Below are 15,274 nucleotides of genomic sequence, written 5' to 3'. Positions count from 1 at the left end.
ATATGGCAGTGTAGATGGGGTCTGTAACTCATCCAAAGTCACCCACTGGGTCTCAATGGCAAAACAGACCCTGGTCTGTTGAAGCCCAGCTTTCAAACCCCTAGAAAGTTGTGCAATATTGAAAGCAATATTGAAAGATGGGAGAATTGTTGGAGTTCAACTCCACACTGCCCAAGTCTGCAGTCCTCAATGAGGAGTAGTTAGTTAATTAGCTTAAAATAGGCTGAGGGAAATCCCCCCCCTCCTGAATGACAATTGGAATGTGCAGTATCTATTTTTTTCTCTCCTCTCTTCTGATTGGTTGTGTACAATGAATACTTTGCAGGTGTATGCCTTTTGTCTTTGACTTCTACTTTGGCATCTTGGTGTGTGCTGTGTGTATTGAGATCTCGCTCTGCTTGTGTGTCAGGAGTGATGTAGTGCTTGGGGCCTCCTAAGCTCTGAATTCTTTACAGCCACATGGCACTTCACACTCTGCTTGCTGTGAGCTGAATGCTCAACTATACATATCCTGCTTTTACATATTTTTGGATGCTCCGCTGTTTTGGGGTAATTTTTCCTAACATAACAGAATATCCTAACAAGAATGTCAACAAAAAATGAGTCCTGGAGACACTGTAAAGACTGGATTTATTATTAGTAGTATTCTAGCATGAGCTTTTGCAAAATACAGGCAAGTTCATCAGATGCATAAAGAGTGTTATCCATAATTTCAGAGAGTTAGTAGAGAGTATGCATAGTTAGGGGTGCCATTGGCAGACACACAGACCGCAATTTTGTTGTTGTTGTTGAATGAGATATAGTACTAGATTCCTTCTTGCCAGAATTTACAGAAACTCTTTTTCTCCAAGAGAAAGGAAAGTCCAGGGAAAATGGGCAAGGGATGCATCTCCTAGTAGTCATTTTTTCCTCCTGGTTGTGTCCAGTCCCAGGAAAGGGATGTTGCCTATTTAGTGGCTGGCCATTGGATAGCCAAGATCATTCCTTTGAAAAATCGATGACATGAAAGGTAGCCTGTCATCCGTGCATGGTCAGAGAAGGTGGCTCACAGAACCAGGAGGTGGCAGGATGTTGAAAACACAGTCACAAGGCTATGGTTTTGCACACTGTCCTTTAGTCTGAGCATTTAAAACTATAAGCTTTTCTTGGAAAATCAAGAAATATTCTGCTCTTCCAAAATACCCAAATCCCCCACCCAACAAAACAAGGCTAGTAAATGCAGAGGATGAGAAAATCACCATGAAAATAAAACCCACGTCACAAATTTTCTTCAGAGTCCAATAATTATAATCTAGCTCTGTTCAATCAGCACTAATGACAAGAGACAAAGGGAAATTTAAAAGACAACACTGTCGCTCTTTGTAAGCTTTGGAAAGCAATTGTCCCCCCCCTCCCCCATCACTCGTTGCCATTGCCATGTCTTATTAGAATATTTTAAAAATTACTTGTGGCATTCGTTTTTTTCTTTACCCAAAGTCCCAAAAATTTTGAAAATTCCCATCCAAAACCCTTTTTAAAAGCTACAATTTAAAAGTAATTATGAAACTGTCCTCATTACATCCATTAAGCAAGTCCATTCTGTTCATTGTATATTTCTGGGATGTAATTTCCTGATTACAATGTACATATACATCTATGTGTGTATATAGTGCAGGCGTGGGCAAACTTTGGCCCTCCAGGTGTTTTGGACTGCAACTCCCACAATTCCCAACAGCCGGTAAGGCCAAAGTTTGCCCATGCCTGATATAGTGTGTTTACTTAGATATAGTTACAGTATAGACATCATTTGCAATGTGTTGTGTCCAATTTCTAGTCTTTTCCCCCCAAGAAAAGTACAAGAAGAAGCAAAGCACCAATCCACCGCCACCATAGAAAAGACACCTCTGGTTCTTTGCCAACATAAAACCCATTATATACAATATATATATAGAATTTAATATACATTTACAAGATGAGGATAGGAAAAAAGAAGTGGGCTCTTCAAGGCCAGGGTCTCCAAACGTTGAGCGCTTGTGGATTCTGCGCCGTTACAGGATTCCGTGTTTCCGAGAGTTTGCTCTGCTGCGAAGACGGCCGGCTGCATCCATTTGGTTGGCCCAAGCCATTCATGCGAGATGCCTGCAGTCCTTGGCGGATGGGGCAACCGGCCGGAGGTGGGTGCAACACATAGGGAGCTCCCCCAAGAGCAGGACTGCAGCTCGCAAACACATCGGGGCTGTAGCGTTGTTGCAGGTCACCGTATCCGGGGCTGGAAGCCGTGGAGGGCGGCTGGTGGGTCTCCGCCCGAGGGCTGGCCGCGATCTTCTCCATGCAGTGGCAGATGTGCTCCATCAAGTAGGCCTTCTTGCCCTGGCAGAGGCCCGAGTTCCCTCGGAGGAAGTGGGTGGCTTGCGTCAGGCACTCCCGGTAGCCGCTGCGGTATCTTTGCAGGAAAGCCTCCTCTTTGTGCTTCGTCTCTGTGGTGTGGAGTCAACCAAAAAAAAGGGGAAAACATGGCAATTTAGAGTCCCAGATACCAAAGTGGGAACATACTGTATTTCTTCGATTCTAAGACGCACTGAAACATCTCTGTGCTCATGTGAACAGCTGAAAACGGAGGGCCCTTCCAGACAGGCCCTACATCCCAGGATCTGATCCCAGGTTTTCTGTTTTAAACTGAATTACAGTAGAGTCTCGCTTATCCAACGTAAACGGGCCGGCAGAATGTTGGATAAGCAAATATGTTGGATGATAAGGAGGCATTAAGGAAAAGCCTATTAAACATCAAATTAGGTTATGATTTTACAAATTAAGCACCAAAACATCATGTTAGACAACAAATTTGACAGAAAAAGTAGTTCAATACGCAGGTATGTTGTAATTACTGTATTTACGAATTTAGCACCAAAATATCATGATGTATTGAAAACATTGACTACAAAAATGTGTTGGATAATCCAGAATGTTGGATAAGCGAGTGTTGGATAAGTGAGACTCTACTGTATATGAGTTTGCAATGCCAGATAATCAGGGATAAACAGAAAACCTGGGATCAGATCCTGGGATGTAGGGTCTGTCTGGAAGGCCCCTAAGGCTCCATTTACACTATCATATAAAATCCATATTATCTTCTTTGAACTGGATTATATCTCAGTGTAGATTCAGATAATCCAGTTCAAAGTAGATAATATGGATTATCTGATTTGATAATCTGGATTATATGGCAGTATAGAATGGGCCCTAGAATCATGGGTGCTTTTTTATCTCTCTATAAAAGTCGAGGTATGTTTGTATGTATGTATCACAAAGGTTGTTGCTAGGTGAAGTGGCCCTTTGTGATGTCACTGGATTGGCTGTTGCTAGGTGAAGTTGCCCTCTATGATGCCACTTGTAATGCAAGGAGATGTGTATGAGAGGAAGGGAGGAAAGAAAGACAGAAAGAAGGAAAGAAAGAAAGAAAGAAAGAAAGAAAGAAAGAAAGAAAGAAAGAAAGAAAGAAAGAAAGAAAGAAAGAAACGGGAAAGGAGAAGGGAGGGAGGGCAGGGGGGAGAAAGATAAAGGAGGGAAGTAAGGAAAGGAGAGGAAAGGGATGGAGGGGAAAGGTCAGCAGCGGTCCCAATGACACTCCGGCTCTTTCTACACTGTCATATAAAATCCAGATTATCTGCTTTGAAGTGGAGTATATGGCAGAGTAGACTCATACAAATTATCTGATGTGATTTAATAATCTGGATTATATGGCAGTGTAGAAGGGGCCCCAGGCAATGCTGGGTATATATATATGTGTGTGTGTGTGTGTTTTCTGTTAGTTACTGTTTTTCTGTTTCTGAAATTAGTGTGTGTCTTACAACCAATGGCGACTTAGAATTGAAGAAATACAGGCACTTATCTCAGGATCTCAGCCACCTCACACCGGAGGCCCATTTTAAGACCCACCAGAGTGTCCAACTTCCCTGTAAATAGAACTTGAAGAAAGGAAGTACAGATAAAAGTTAATACACTGCAATACTGCATTTTCCGCACTTAGTTTGGATGTTATGTGGTGATTTTTTTCCTCACACATTGTTTCAGCTGTTTAACATAGGCTGCATCTTTGCACCAGGATATCTATGGATTGTTGAGCATACGCCAAGTTTTCACCTGAGCTTTAATGGCACTATCCAAGGTGTTGACCCTCTCTTGTTTTCGTACTTTGGAGAACTCCTTTAAATCTCAATTGAAAACATGAGACTGCACCTACTCACATTGGAGCTACTCACCATTTCTGGTTAAAGACCTGGAATCCTGGACAAGACAGAACAACCATCAGCTAAACTTATTGTTGATGTTTTGGCCTGTTTTCACAAGCTAATCCTCCCTCAAATCTGGAATCCTCTTTGCTCTCATCTTCAATCTATATAGAATCTTTTTAGTGTCTCTACTTTGGGATTTAATTAAAACCTGAACGGGAGTCTTTTGCTTTCCGCAGCCCAATGCAACTGTCCAAAAGGCTGCAGAATGATGGGAAAATCTGGGCACACACACAAAGGGACGGGCATGGCACCCCCACACAAGAAACCGCCAGGCAGAACACACAGCCCTTTCCCATTTCACTTACCCCACAATGCCAGACATTTGAGGTGGCAAGTAAAGAAACCTGAAGTGGGTTTTATGGGAAGGAAAGGGGTGGGTTTTTGCAGGGAAGGAGGAAGAGAGAGAGAGAAAAAGAAAGACAAATGCTTAAGTGAGTGTTGGTTGTTCACAGAATGCGATGCTGGGGAGAGAAAGGGGATTTCAGGCGAATACGAGAAAAACTAGGTTTCTATTAATGTTAGGGCTCATGTGCTTTTTACCTGTTAAACAAGTAAAGTTTTCTCCATTGTCAATGACACCTGGATGCATCTACACTGTAGAATTAATGCGGTTTGAGACCATTTCAACCACCATGGCTCCATGTTATGGCACCCTTGGAGATGGAGTTTGGTGAAGTACCAGCCTTCTCTGGCAGAGAAGATTAAGGACCTTGTAAAACTACAATTTCCATAATTCCATAGCCCTTAAAGTGGTGTCAAACTGCACTGATGATTACACAGTGTAGATGATCCCCATGTCGAACGAGTGATGAATCTGAGCCCAAACTTTAATAGAGCTAGCCAAAGTGCTGAACCCTGTCCTCCTCAAAGTTCCTTTAGCCTCTCAGGCCCCTTCTAAACTGCCATATAATCCATATTATCAAAGCAGATAATCAACATTATCTGCTTTGAACTAGATTATATGAGTCTACACTGCCATATAATCCAGTTCAAAGCAGGCAATCTGGATTTTGTGAAGATCCTTTAAAGGTCAGATTAAAACTCAAAACATATTCATCACACTGTCGGCACAGTAGCCAGAGATCCCATAGCTCTGACTTCTGCAATCAAGTCCCTTTGCCTTTCCCCAAAAGCTTTGATGTGGGACTACAAATCCCATCACCACAGACATGAGGTGATGGGATCTATAATCCCACATCTCTGGAGGATGAAGCGATCATCTGCAGGGAAGTCCCTCTGCATTTCCACAAAAGGCTTGGATGCGGGACTACAAATCCCATTATCACACAGCTTTGAAGTGATGGGATTTGTAGTCCCACGTCTTTGTGGGGCTCCACATTCTGGAGAGGCTGCCCTTTTACATATAAGGAGACTATGAATGAATGAAAGGATACAAGAAAGATTATACCTGATAAAGGCTGAGTCTTCAGAAACTGAACCGTTTTTTGCAAAATCTCTGCCTTTTCCACTTTGGGGTTTTTAAGTCTCTGAGGAGAGAAAAACATGACAAAAGAAGAGGGGGAGAGAAAAAAGGGGGGAAGGAGGAATGAAAATACAATATTCTTTGCACATGAGTTACTTTTTCAGGCATGAGGGAGGGAAGGGAAGGAGAGGAAGAAAAACAGTGTTTGGTTCTTAGAAATTGGGGCACATCCGGAAAGGGAGAACAAAGGGCCAGGGAAGAAGGATCATAATAATATTAATTGCTATGAGCCTAAGTTAATGTTATTAAAAGCATTATTCCAACAAAAATGGCAATGAAATAATACATGGCAAAGATAGATGCTGTGAGTTTTGTAGGCTGTCCGGCCATGTTCCAGAAGCATAGTCTCCTAACGTTTCACCCACATCTATGGCAGGCATCCTCGGAGGTTGTGAGATCTGCTGGAAACTAGGCAAGTGGGGTTTATTTATCTGTGGAAAGTCCAGGGTGGGAGAAAGAACAGTTTGAGGCAAGTGTGAATTTTGCAATTGGCCACCTTGATTAGCATTGAATGGCCTTGCAGCTTCAAAGCCTGATTGCTTCCTGCCTGAGGGAATCCTTTGTTGTAAGGTGATAGCTGGCCCTGATTGTTTCATGCCTGGAAAACTCACAGCAACCCAGTGATTCTGGCCATGAAAGCCTTCAACAACACACATTTGCAATTTTGACAGAAAAAATATGGACCAAAGCCATCAAATGCTAAGCTATGCCGATGCAGGGCAGACAGCTTGTCTTGCAGGAAGGTCATCCAGTGCTGATTCCCGATGCCCGGTTCTTGAGGTTCAAGAAGATGCGATTGGATGAGATTTCAGGAATGGTCAATATGGGATTAAATCCCAAAAAAGGCCTTTGGACCGGAGGCCTCTCTGGCTTCTCTTACCTCATCCTGCGTGGCTTCGAAGAGCAAGACCCGGAGCCGGTCCAGGCTTTGGTTCATGCGGTCCCTCCGCCGCTTCTCCATCAAAGGCTTCAGGAGCTACAGAAAGAAGGGAGGGAGGGAAGGAGGAGAACACACACAAAAGGAAAGGAAGACAGGAAAGAGAAGGGAGAGCTTTTGAAACAGGAAACCCCATTTCCTAGGCCAAAAGGGCGTGATTCCGCTCCCCAATTAAGTCTCTCTCATCTTGAATTTTTTTCAGTCTACAAAATTTGAACATGGCCCTCCATATCCAGGGACTCCACTATCCACAACTTGAATTTTTGATGATCCAAAAAGCGAAACTTTGATTTTGCCATTTTATATAAGGGACACATTTTTCCATGGACATATGCATCCATGGTCCTGCAACTAAATTCCAAGTACTTAAAACACCATGTAACTAACTTTTGCTGTGTATCATGGGACTTGAGCATCTATGGTCCTACAACCAAATTCCAGCTGATACAAAGTACAGTAGAGTTTCACTTATCCAACGTTCTGAATTATCCAAAGCATTTTTGTAGTCAATGATTTCAAAACATCGTGATATTTTGGTGCTAAATTCATAAATACAGTAATTGCTACATAGCATTACTACATATTGAACTACTTTTTCTGTCAAATTTGTTGTATAACATGATGTTTTGGTGCTTAATTTGTAAAATCATACCCTAATTTGATGTTTAATAGGCTTTTCCTTAATCCCTCCTTATTATCCAACATATTCACTTATCCAACGTTCTGCCGGCCCGTTTATGGTGGATAAGTGAGACTCTACTGTACTTAAAACACCATGTAACTAACTTTTGTTGTGTATCATGGGACTTGAGCATCCATGGTCCTGCAACCAAATTCCAGCCGATACAAAGTACTTAAAACATTAAGTAACAAATTCTATTCCTGGTTTGAAAGTGTTATTTCCTGTTTGACTGTGCAGTACTTACTTTGAAAATAGTTGTTCTATCCCAGAAACTTTGTTTTTGTGGCTACCACAAACTATGTTGAATTGGTTGAGACTAGATGAGATATTCATTGGAAAACTATAGCAAAATGTGCTGCAGGATGTCCCATCGAAACAAAGTTTTCCATGTTTTTATGATAGTACCAATTAGGAAATGACATTTATAACCCAGGAACAAAAATTGTGTTAAATAGTGAAATATCAGTCGAGCATTCAGAAATGTATTTTCAGTATCTGAAGAAAAATGGCTTGTAAAGGGCATGCAAATGGAACAAAGACAAGATCAATCTGCTTGAAGGATCTTCAAAGGCCCCTTCTACACTGCCATATAAAATCTAGATGATCTGCTTTGAACTGGATTATATGGCAGTGTAGACCAGGCATGGGCAAACTTCGGCCCTCCCTCCAGGTGTTTTGAACTTCAACTTCCACAATTCCTAACAGCCGGTATAATGCAGTTCTAAGTGGATAATGTGGATTATCTGCGTCGACAATCTGGATTATTGGCAGTGTAGAAGGGGCCAAAGTCCCACTCTCTGCAAGAGAATTGGGATTTTTATCTGCAGAGACAATGCCCTCCATATAGCTACACATTAGGGAAAATTCCTGCAGCTATGAGAGCTTTAACTATGGAGCAGGTGCCTTGGAAGGAGAAAGATTCTCCTTTGTTGGAAGTTTTGAGGTAGAGTTTGGTCATTTTAGCTGTAGTTGTCGAAGGCTTTCATGGCCGGAATCATTGGGTTGCTGTGAGTTTTCCAGGCTGTATGATCATGTTCCATAAACATTTTCTCCTGATGTTTTGTTCACATCTATCCATAGGTTCATTTACTGCCTGGGGATTGGACTAGATCAGACATGGACAAACTTCAGCCCTCCCGGTGTTTTGGGCTTCAACTCCCACAATTCCTAACAGCCGGTAGTTGAAATCCAAAACATCTGGAGGACCCAAGTTTACCCATGTCTGATCTAGTTCAACCCTCTGCCATACAAAAAGACACACTGAAGCACTCCTGAGAGATGCTCCTCCAACCAAAGATGGAGTGTTCACCACCGTCCAAAGCAGTCTATTCCACACTTGAGTGCATCTTATGGCCAACAAGTTCTTCCTACAAATGTTTATGTGGAATTTCATGTTATCTGAATCCATTGATTCATGTGCTAGTTTCTGAGCTTGCTTCACTTCCTGCTCAATAACTGGTTAGATGTTTAAGGATGTGACTGCTCTACCTTCTCTTTTCCAAGCTAAACCTACCCAGCTCCCTCTATTTTGTTGATTTAACAATGCAATTTAGCTGGTAGATTCTCCTCTTCTCAAGGGAGGGCTTTTGCTGTGGGTTCCTGCTCTGGCAGAGACTTGAGTTTCATCTATACTGTAGAATTAATGCAGTTTAACAACACTTTAACTGTCTGAGCTCCATGCTATGCAATCACATGAGTTGTAGTTCTATGAAGTCTTTAGCTTTCTCTGCCAAAGAGTGTGGGTGCCTCACCAAACCCTATTATTCTGTTGTACTGAACCACAGCACTTAAAGGGGTATCAAACTGCAGTAATTCCACAGTGTAGATGCACCCATGTAGTTCCTTCTAAAGCAATTTTTTTAGTGTTCACCATCAACACATGAATTCACTGTCCATCCCATCTTTCCAAAGCCACCCAGCCTACCTTCTTCTCCTCTTTGCTTTCCCATCTCTGGCTTGTCATCTTCATAACTGGTCGGGACCCCAAAGAAAAGGGGGCGGAGGAGGGAGCAGGCCGGGACGAAGGTGTTTGCACTCCTTGGTTGCTCCACAGGTCACAACGTTTGCCTCTTCCTCTCTCTTCAAAGGCAGGGAGGCCTCTTTTTATACCCCTCTCCCCCCTCCGGTGCCCCTTTCTCCCCTTCTACTGGCTGCCCTTAGAGAACCCCACACCCCATTCCGCTCCTTTAAGGGACACTTCACACCTCCCTCCCCTTTGCTTTGATCTCTCTGTCCAATCCTGGGGGGACAGGAGTGTGCTCCACACACTTGGCACCCGGGAAAAGGGGAGATTGGAAGGAAATCAGGGCCCATCCCATGCAAGTCTCCTCCTCTTCCTTGCTTTTCACTAAAATTGGGGGTCAAATGAGGGTCTCTTAGTTATAATTTCATCCCTGAAATAAATTTTCCCCATATTTTCAGCATTGCAAAATAGAAGACACTGGAAACCCTCCCATTCTAGAATTCTAACATTTGCTGTCTTGATATTTTCTTGCTCACTTTGCCTGCTTTTCCCTCTTGCTTTTAGCAATCTTAAGGGGTCAAAGGAGGGCATTGTCCTTCTCAGTTAAAATTCAACCTCCAAATGTGAATTTCCCTACATTCCTTATATTTTCTTCAACATCATCATCATCATCATCATCATCATCATCATCATCATAACAATAGGAGCCTCCGGTGGCCTAGGAGATAAAAGCCTCATGACTTGAAGATTGGGTTGCTGACCTGAAAGCTGCCAGGTTCAAATTCCACCCGAGGAGAGCGCGGATGAGCTCCCTCTATCAGCTCCAGCTCCATGCGGGGACATGAGAGAAGCCTCCCACAAGGATGGTAAAACATCAAAACATCCGGGTGTCCCCTGGGCAACGTCCTTGCAGACAGCCAATTCTCTCACTCCAGAAGCAACTCCGGTTGCTCCTGACACGAAAAAAAAATCATAACAATAATCATAACAATAATGAAATGTTCACAAAGGGAAGATTGGAAGGAACTTGTAGCAATCCAACTTATACCTCGCAACCTGAGGATGCCTGGCATAGATGTGGGCAAAACGTCAGGAGAGAATGCTTCTGGAACATGGCCATACAAATACACAACAACCCCAATCCAATTTAGGTCTCCTCCGTTTCCTTGCTTTTCACTAACGCTCTATCTACACTGCCCTATAATGCAGTTTAGACCTGCTTTATATGGTCTATGTAGACCAGGCCTGGGCAAACTTCAGCCCTCCAGGTGTTTTGGACTTCAACTCTCACAGTTCCTAACAGCTGGTAAGATGATTAGGATTTCTGGGAGTTGAACCCCAAAACACTGGAGGACTGAAGTTTTCCCAGGCCTGGTATAGAGTCAAATAATGCAATTCAACTGCACTGAACTGCATTATATTTGTCTATACTGACCATATAAGACAGTTTCAAACTATATTATAGGGAAGTGTAGATGGGACCTAAGTTAGGGTTTCAAATGGGGGCATATTGCTCTTTTTTGGTTATAATTCTGACCCCAAAATAAATTTCTGCATATTTTCAGCATCGTGGAATATAACACCTCGAAACCCCTTCCGTTCTACAATTTGTGTATTTGCTGTCTTTACATTTTCTTGTTCTCTTTTGGTTTTTTCACTCTGCTAAGGGGTCAAATGAGCGCATTGTTCCCGTCTGTTAAAATTCCACCCTCCAAATGAACGTTTCCACATATTTCCAGCATTGCAAAGAGCGAGACACTGAAAACCCTTCCAGTCTAGAATTCTTATATTGCAGGCATGGGCAAATTTCGGCCCTCCAGGTGTTTGGACTTCAACTCCCACAATTCCTAACAGCTGGTAGGCTGTTAGGAATTGTGGGAGTTGAAGTCCAAACACCTGGAGGGCCAAAGTTTGCCCATGCCCGTTATATTGGCTGTGTTTATGTTTGCCTGTTCGCTTTTCCTGCTGCTTTTTGATGCCCAATTTAGTTAATGATCAGCATGGCTCCATAGAACAAGCCATGCAGCATTCTTGCAGACACATTCTAAGAAATAAGATAAGACTTTCTGGATATTTCTCATTCTCCTCTTGCAATCTCCGGAATATTTTTAAACTTTTGAAAGCAGTTGCTAGATGTAAACAATGAAATGAAAGCAAAGGATGCTCAGCATCAGGCTATTATTATTATTATTATTATTATTATTATTATTATTATTATTATTATTATTGAGTCCCCTCCAGGGTTGAGAAAGGCGGGGTAAAAGTGCCGTAAATAATAAATTATTAGTATTATTTTCCATAACTGCCAACTTATGGCACCTCTCAGATGGGTTTTCTTAGCAAAATGTATTCAGATCCTATTTGCCTCTGCCTGCTTTTGAGGCTGAGAGAGTGTCACTTGCATAAGGTCACCCAATGGGTTTCCATGATTTGCACCCTGGTCTCCAAATGCTCAAATTACTACTTCATACCACAATGGCTCTCCTTGGAGTAGAGTAAAATGAAAATTCAGTGCTATAGAATCCTGGGAGCTATAGTTTTACAAGGTCCTGAACCTTCTCTGCCAAAAAGCGCTGGTTATTTGGCCACTTCTCAGGGCTGTGCATAGGCAGAGAATTGGACTAGATGACCCTTTGTTCCCCAATGGTGATTTCTACATAGACAGCACACAATGAAACAAAGATCAAACCCCGATACAAAGTAGAAAACGGTTGTGTTCTGAAAGGGATCAAAACCACTTCTCAAAAGACCTGGAGTTTTAGAGGGTCAAGCTCCCACGCGAAGCCCACCCCAAATAATGCAATGGGTTTACATCAATGGAGTCTTGCGACCACACATACGCCCCTTTTGCAATTTGAGGGACCCCCGGGGTGAAGCCCATTCACTTACTAATGTTGGGGCCTCCATTACTGGTGTGGGTGGGGGTGGATTATGCAAGCCAAGGATCTAATGTTAAAGAGGCTTCCTTAACTCTCTTTTGGGTAACAAAGAGGCCCTTGAGTCAACCACACTCTTGCATATTTCATTCTCTGCCCCCATCAAGCAAATTAGCAGGGAAGGAAGAAGGGGGCCGCTCTCTCCATCCCCCTTTTCAGAGATGCATCTGCTCCAGGCTTAAGTCTGAACATCAAAGAGACCCACTTTCTAGCTTGGCACCTTGGATAGCTACATTCAAGTTCGGACTAGATCCATGAGTAGATTCACTGTCCCCTAGTTTCCCTACTGATCTGGTTCCCCAAAATTTCCAATGCCTGGCTTCTGATGTCCTTGGTCCATCACCAACCTTGGATAGCTGCCTTCAAGTTCAGACTAGATTCCAGAATGGATTCACTGTCCCCTATTTTCCCTACTGTTCTGCCTTCCCAGAGTTTCCAATGTTTTGCTTCTGCAAATGTTGGTCCATCACCAACCTTGGATAGCTGCCTTTAAGTTTGGACTAGATCCAGGAACAGGTTCATTGTCCTCTAGTTTCCCTACTGATCATTATTTCCCAGAGTTTCCAGTGCCTGGCTCTTGCTAACGTTTGTCCATCATCAAACTTGGATAATTTCCTTGAAGCCAATGCTTGGCTTCTGCTAATGTTGGTCCATCACCACCATTGGATAGCTGTCTTCAAGTTCGGACTAGATCCAGGAACGGATTCAGTGTCTCCTAGTTTCCCTACTGATCATGACTCCCCAGAGTTTCCAATGCCTGGCTTCTGCTGATGTTGGTCCATCACCACCGTTGGATAGCTGCATTCAAGTTTGGACTAGATCCAGGAACAGGTTCCTTGTCCCCTATTTTCCCTACTGTTCTGGCTTCCCAGAGTTTCCAGTGCCTGGCTACTGCTAAAGTTGGTCCATCATCAACCTTGGATATGTGCCTTCAAGTTCAGACTAGATCCAGGAACGGATTCACTGTCCCCTCGTTTCCCTACTGATCATTATTTCCCAGAGTTTCCAGTGCCTGGCTCTTGCTAATGTTTGTCCATCATCAAACTTGGATAATTGCCTTTAAGCCAATGCCTGGCTTCTGCTAATATTGGTCCATCACCACCATTGGATAGCTGCCTTCAAGTTTGGACTAGATCCAAGAACAGATTCACTGTCTCCTAGTTTCCCTATTGAGCATGACTCCCCAGAGTTTCCAGTGCCTGGCTCTTGCTAATGTTTGTCCATCATCAACCTTGGATAGCTGCCTTCAAGTTCAGACTAGATCCAGGAACAGGTTCAGTGTCCCCTAGTTTCCCTACTATTCTGGCTTCCCAGAGTTTCCAATGCCTGGCTTCTGCTAATGTTGGTCCATTACCAACCTTAGCTAGCTGCCTTCAAGTTTGTACTAGATCCAGGAGCAGATTCACTGTCCCCTAGATTCCCTACCGATCCGGCTCCCCAGAGTTTCCAATGCCTGGCTTCTGCTAATGTTGGCCCATCACTTAGATAGCTGCCTTCAAGTTTGGACTAGATCCAGGAACAGATTCACTGCCTTCAAGTTTGGACTAGATCCAGGAATGGAATCATTGTCCCCTAGTTTCCCTACTGATCATGACTCCCCAAAGTTTCCAATGCCTGGCTTCTCCTAATGTTGTTCTCTGACATGGTGCTCTCATTGAACTACAACTCCCATTGTCCCCCATCTAGCGAGACCTTCTGGAAGGCACAACTTCCAGAGAGAAGAGGACATTTCTGCCCAGATGGAGGTGGCAAAAACCTCATGGTCCTCCTTAATGAATAATTATAACAAAGGGTGCATCTACACCAGGCATGGGCAAACTTGGGCCATCCAGGTGTTTTGGACTCCAACTCCCACCATTCCTAACAGCCTCAGGCCCTTTCCTTTTGCCCCTCAGCCGCTTAAGCGGCTGCGGGGCAAAAGGAAAGGGCCTGAGGCTGTTAGGAATGGTGGGAGTTGCAGTCCAAAACACCTAGAGGGACTAAGTTTACCCATGCTTGATCTACACTGTAGAATGTCCATATTAATGTGTATATGGACTAAATAATAATAGTAGTTGTTGATGTTCCTCTTCTCCTTCATTCTCATTATTTTGCCCAAACACACATTCAAATAGCTGCCAAAAGAAGGCCTGCAATATAACAGATCCCCCCAGTATTATTCTTTAACAGGTTTAAGGGGAATTTTAGGGCCACTTAGAAAGCACCAGGCCTTTTATGGTCTTTTATGGTGGCCCTAAGGATGGCGAGCAGCTTGTGGGAAACCAGGGCCAACCGGGATTCTCAGCGCCATAAAAGTGGAGGTGTCAGAAACGTCCCTCAGCCCCCATTGTCACCCCATTCCTTATAATTTGGTGGAAGAGAAGCCAGCAGTGGAATAAAAAGATGAGAATTTTCCCACAAAGGAGATCAGAGGTGCCAAGGCCTTAAACCTTCCCATTTGGAGGAAGGCGAGGAGCATGGCAAAGGTGCCCAAAAACTACAAATGGCACGCAGAAGAAAGAGGGTGGAGGAAAAGTCCACTTTCTCCCCTAAATTCTGGCCTCCACTCAATGAACTCAGTGGGCCGTTGCTTTAGGACCGACCCAAAACAATCTGGATGCTGGGATTTGTAGCTGCATACCCAGGTTGCATCCACACTGTAGAATAAATGCAGTTTGATACCACTTTGACTGCCATGACTCCATGCTATGGGGGATGGGGGAATCCTTTGTTGGGAGGTGTTAGCTGGCCCTCATTCTTTCCTGTTTGGAAGTCCCTTGTTTTTTGAGTGTTACTCTTTATTTACTGTCCTGATTGTAGAGTTTTTAAATACTGGTAGCCAGATTTTGTTCATTTTCATGGTTTCCTCATTTCTGCTGAAATTGCCCACACGCTTGTGGATTTCAATGGCTTATCTGTGTTATCTGACATGACAGCTAACTCCTCCCAACAAAGGATTTCCCCAGGCAGGAAGCAGCCAGGCTTTGAAGCTGCAAGGCTGCTCAATGCTAATCAAGGTGGCC

The 15,274-nt window shown here is 43.4% G+C and overlaps 1 protein-coding gene across 1 annotated transcript; it reads right to left on the bottom strand.

Moving 5' to 3' along the window:
- Nucleotides 1-611: 611 nt before the first annotated feature.
- Nucleotides 612-9,603, bottom strand: LOC103280462 (transcription factor HES-7.1-A). Its single transcript, XM_008119577.3, has 4 exons — nt 9,298-9,603; nt 6,635-6,730; nt 5,680-5,758; nt 612-2,456 (listed from the first exon to the last, which is right to left on the bottom strand). Exons 1-4 carry the CDS (start codon nt 9,340-9,342, stop codon nt 1,981-1,983), a joined length of 696 nt encoding a protein of 231 aa, XP_008117784.1. The 5' UTR covers nt 9,343-9,603; the 3' UTR covers nt 612-1,980.
- Between the last annotated feature and the right edge of the window lie 5,671 nt (nt 9,604-15,274).

Source organism: Anolis carolinensis, chromosome 6 (assembly GCF_035594765.1).
Source record: "Anolis carolinensis isolate JA03-04 chromosome 6, rAnoCar3.1.pri, whole genome shotgun sequence".
In the NCBI taxonomy this organism is placed as follows: Eukaryota; Metazoa; Chordata; class Lepidosauria; order Squamata; family Dactyloidae; genus Anolis; species Anolis carolinensis.
The sequence above is the reverse complement of the archived record's forward strand: the minus strand, read 5'-3'. Positions and strand labels throughout refer to the sequence as shown.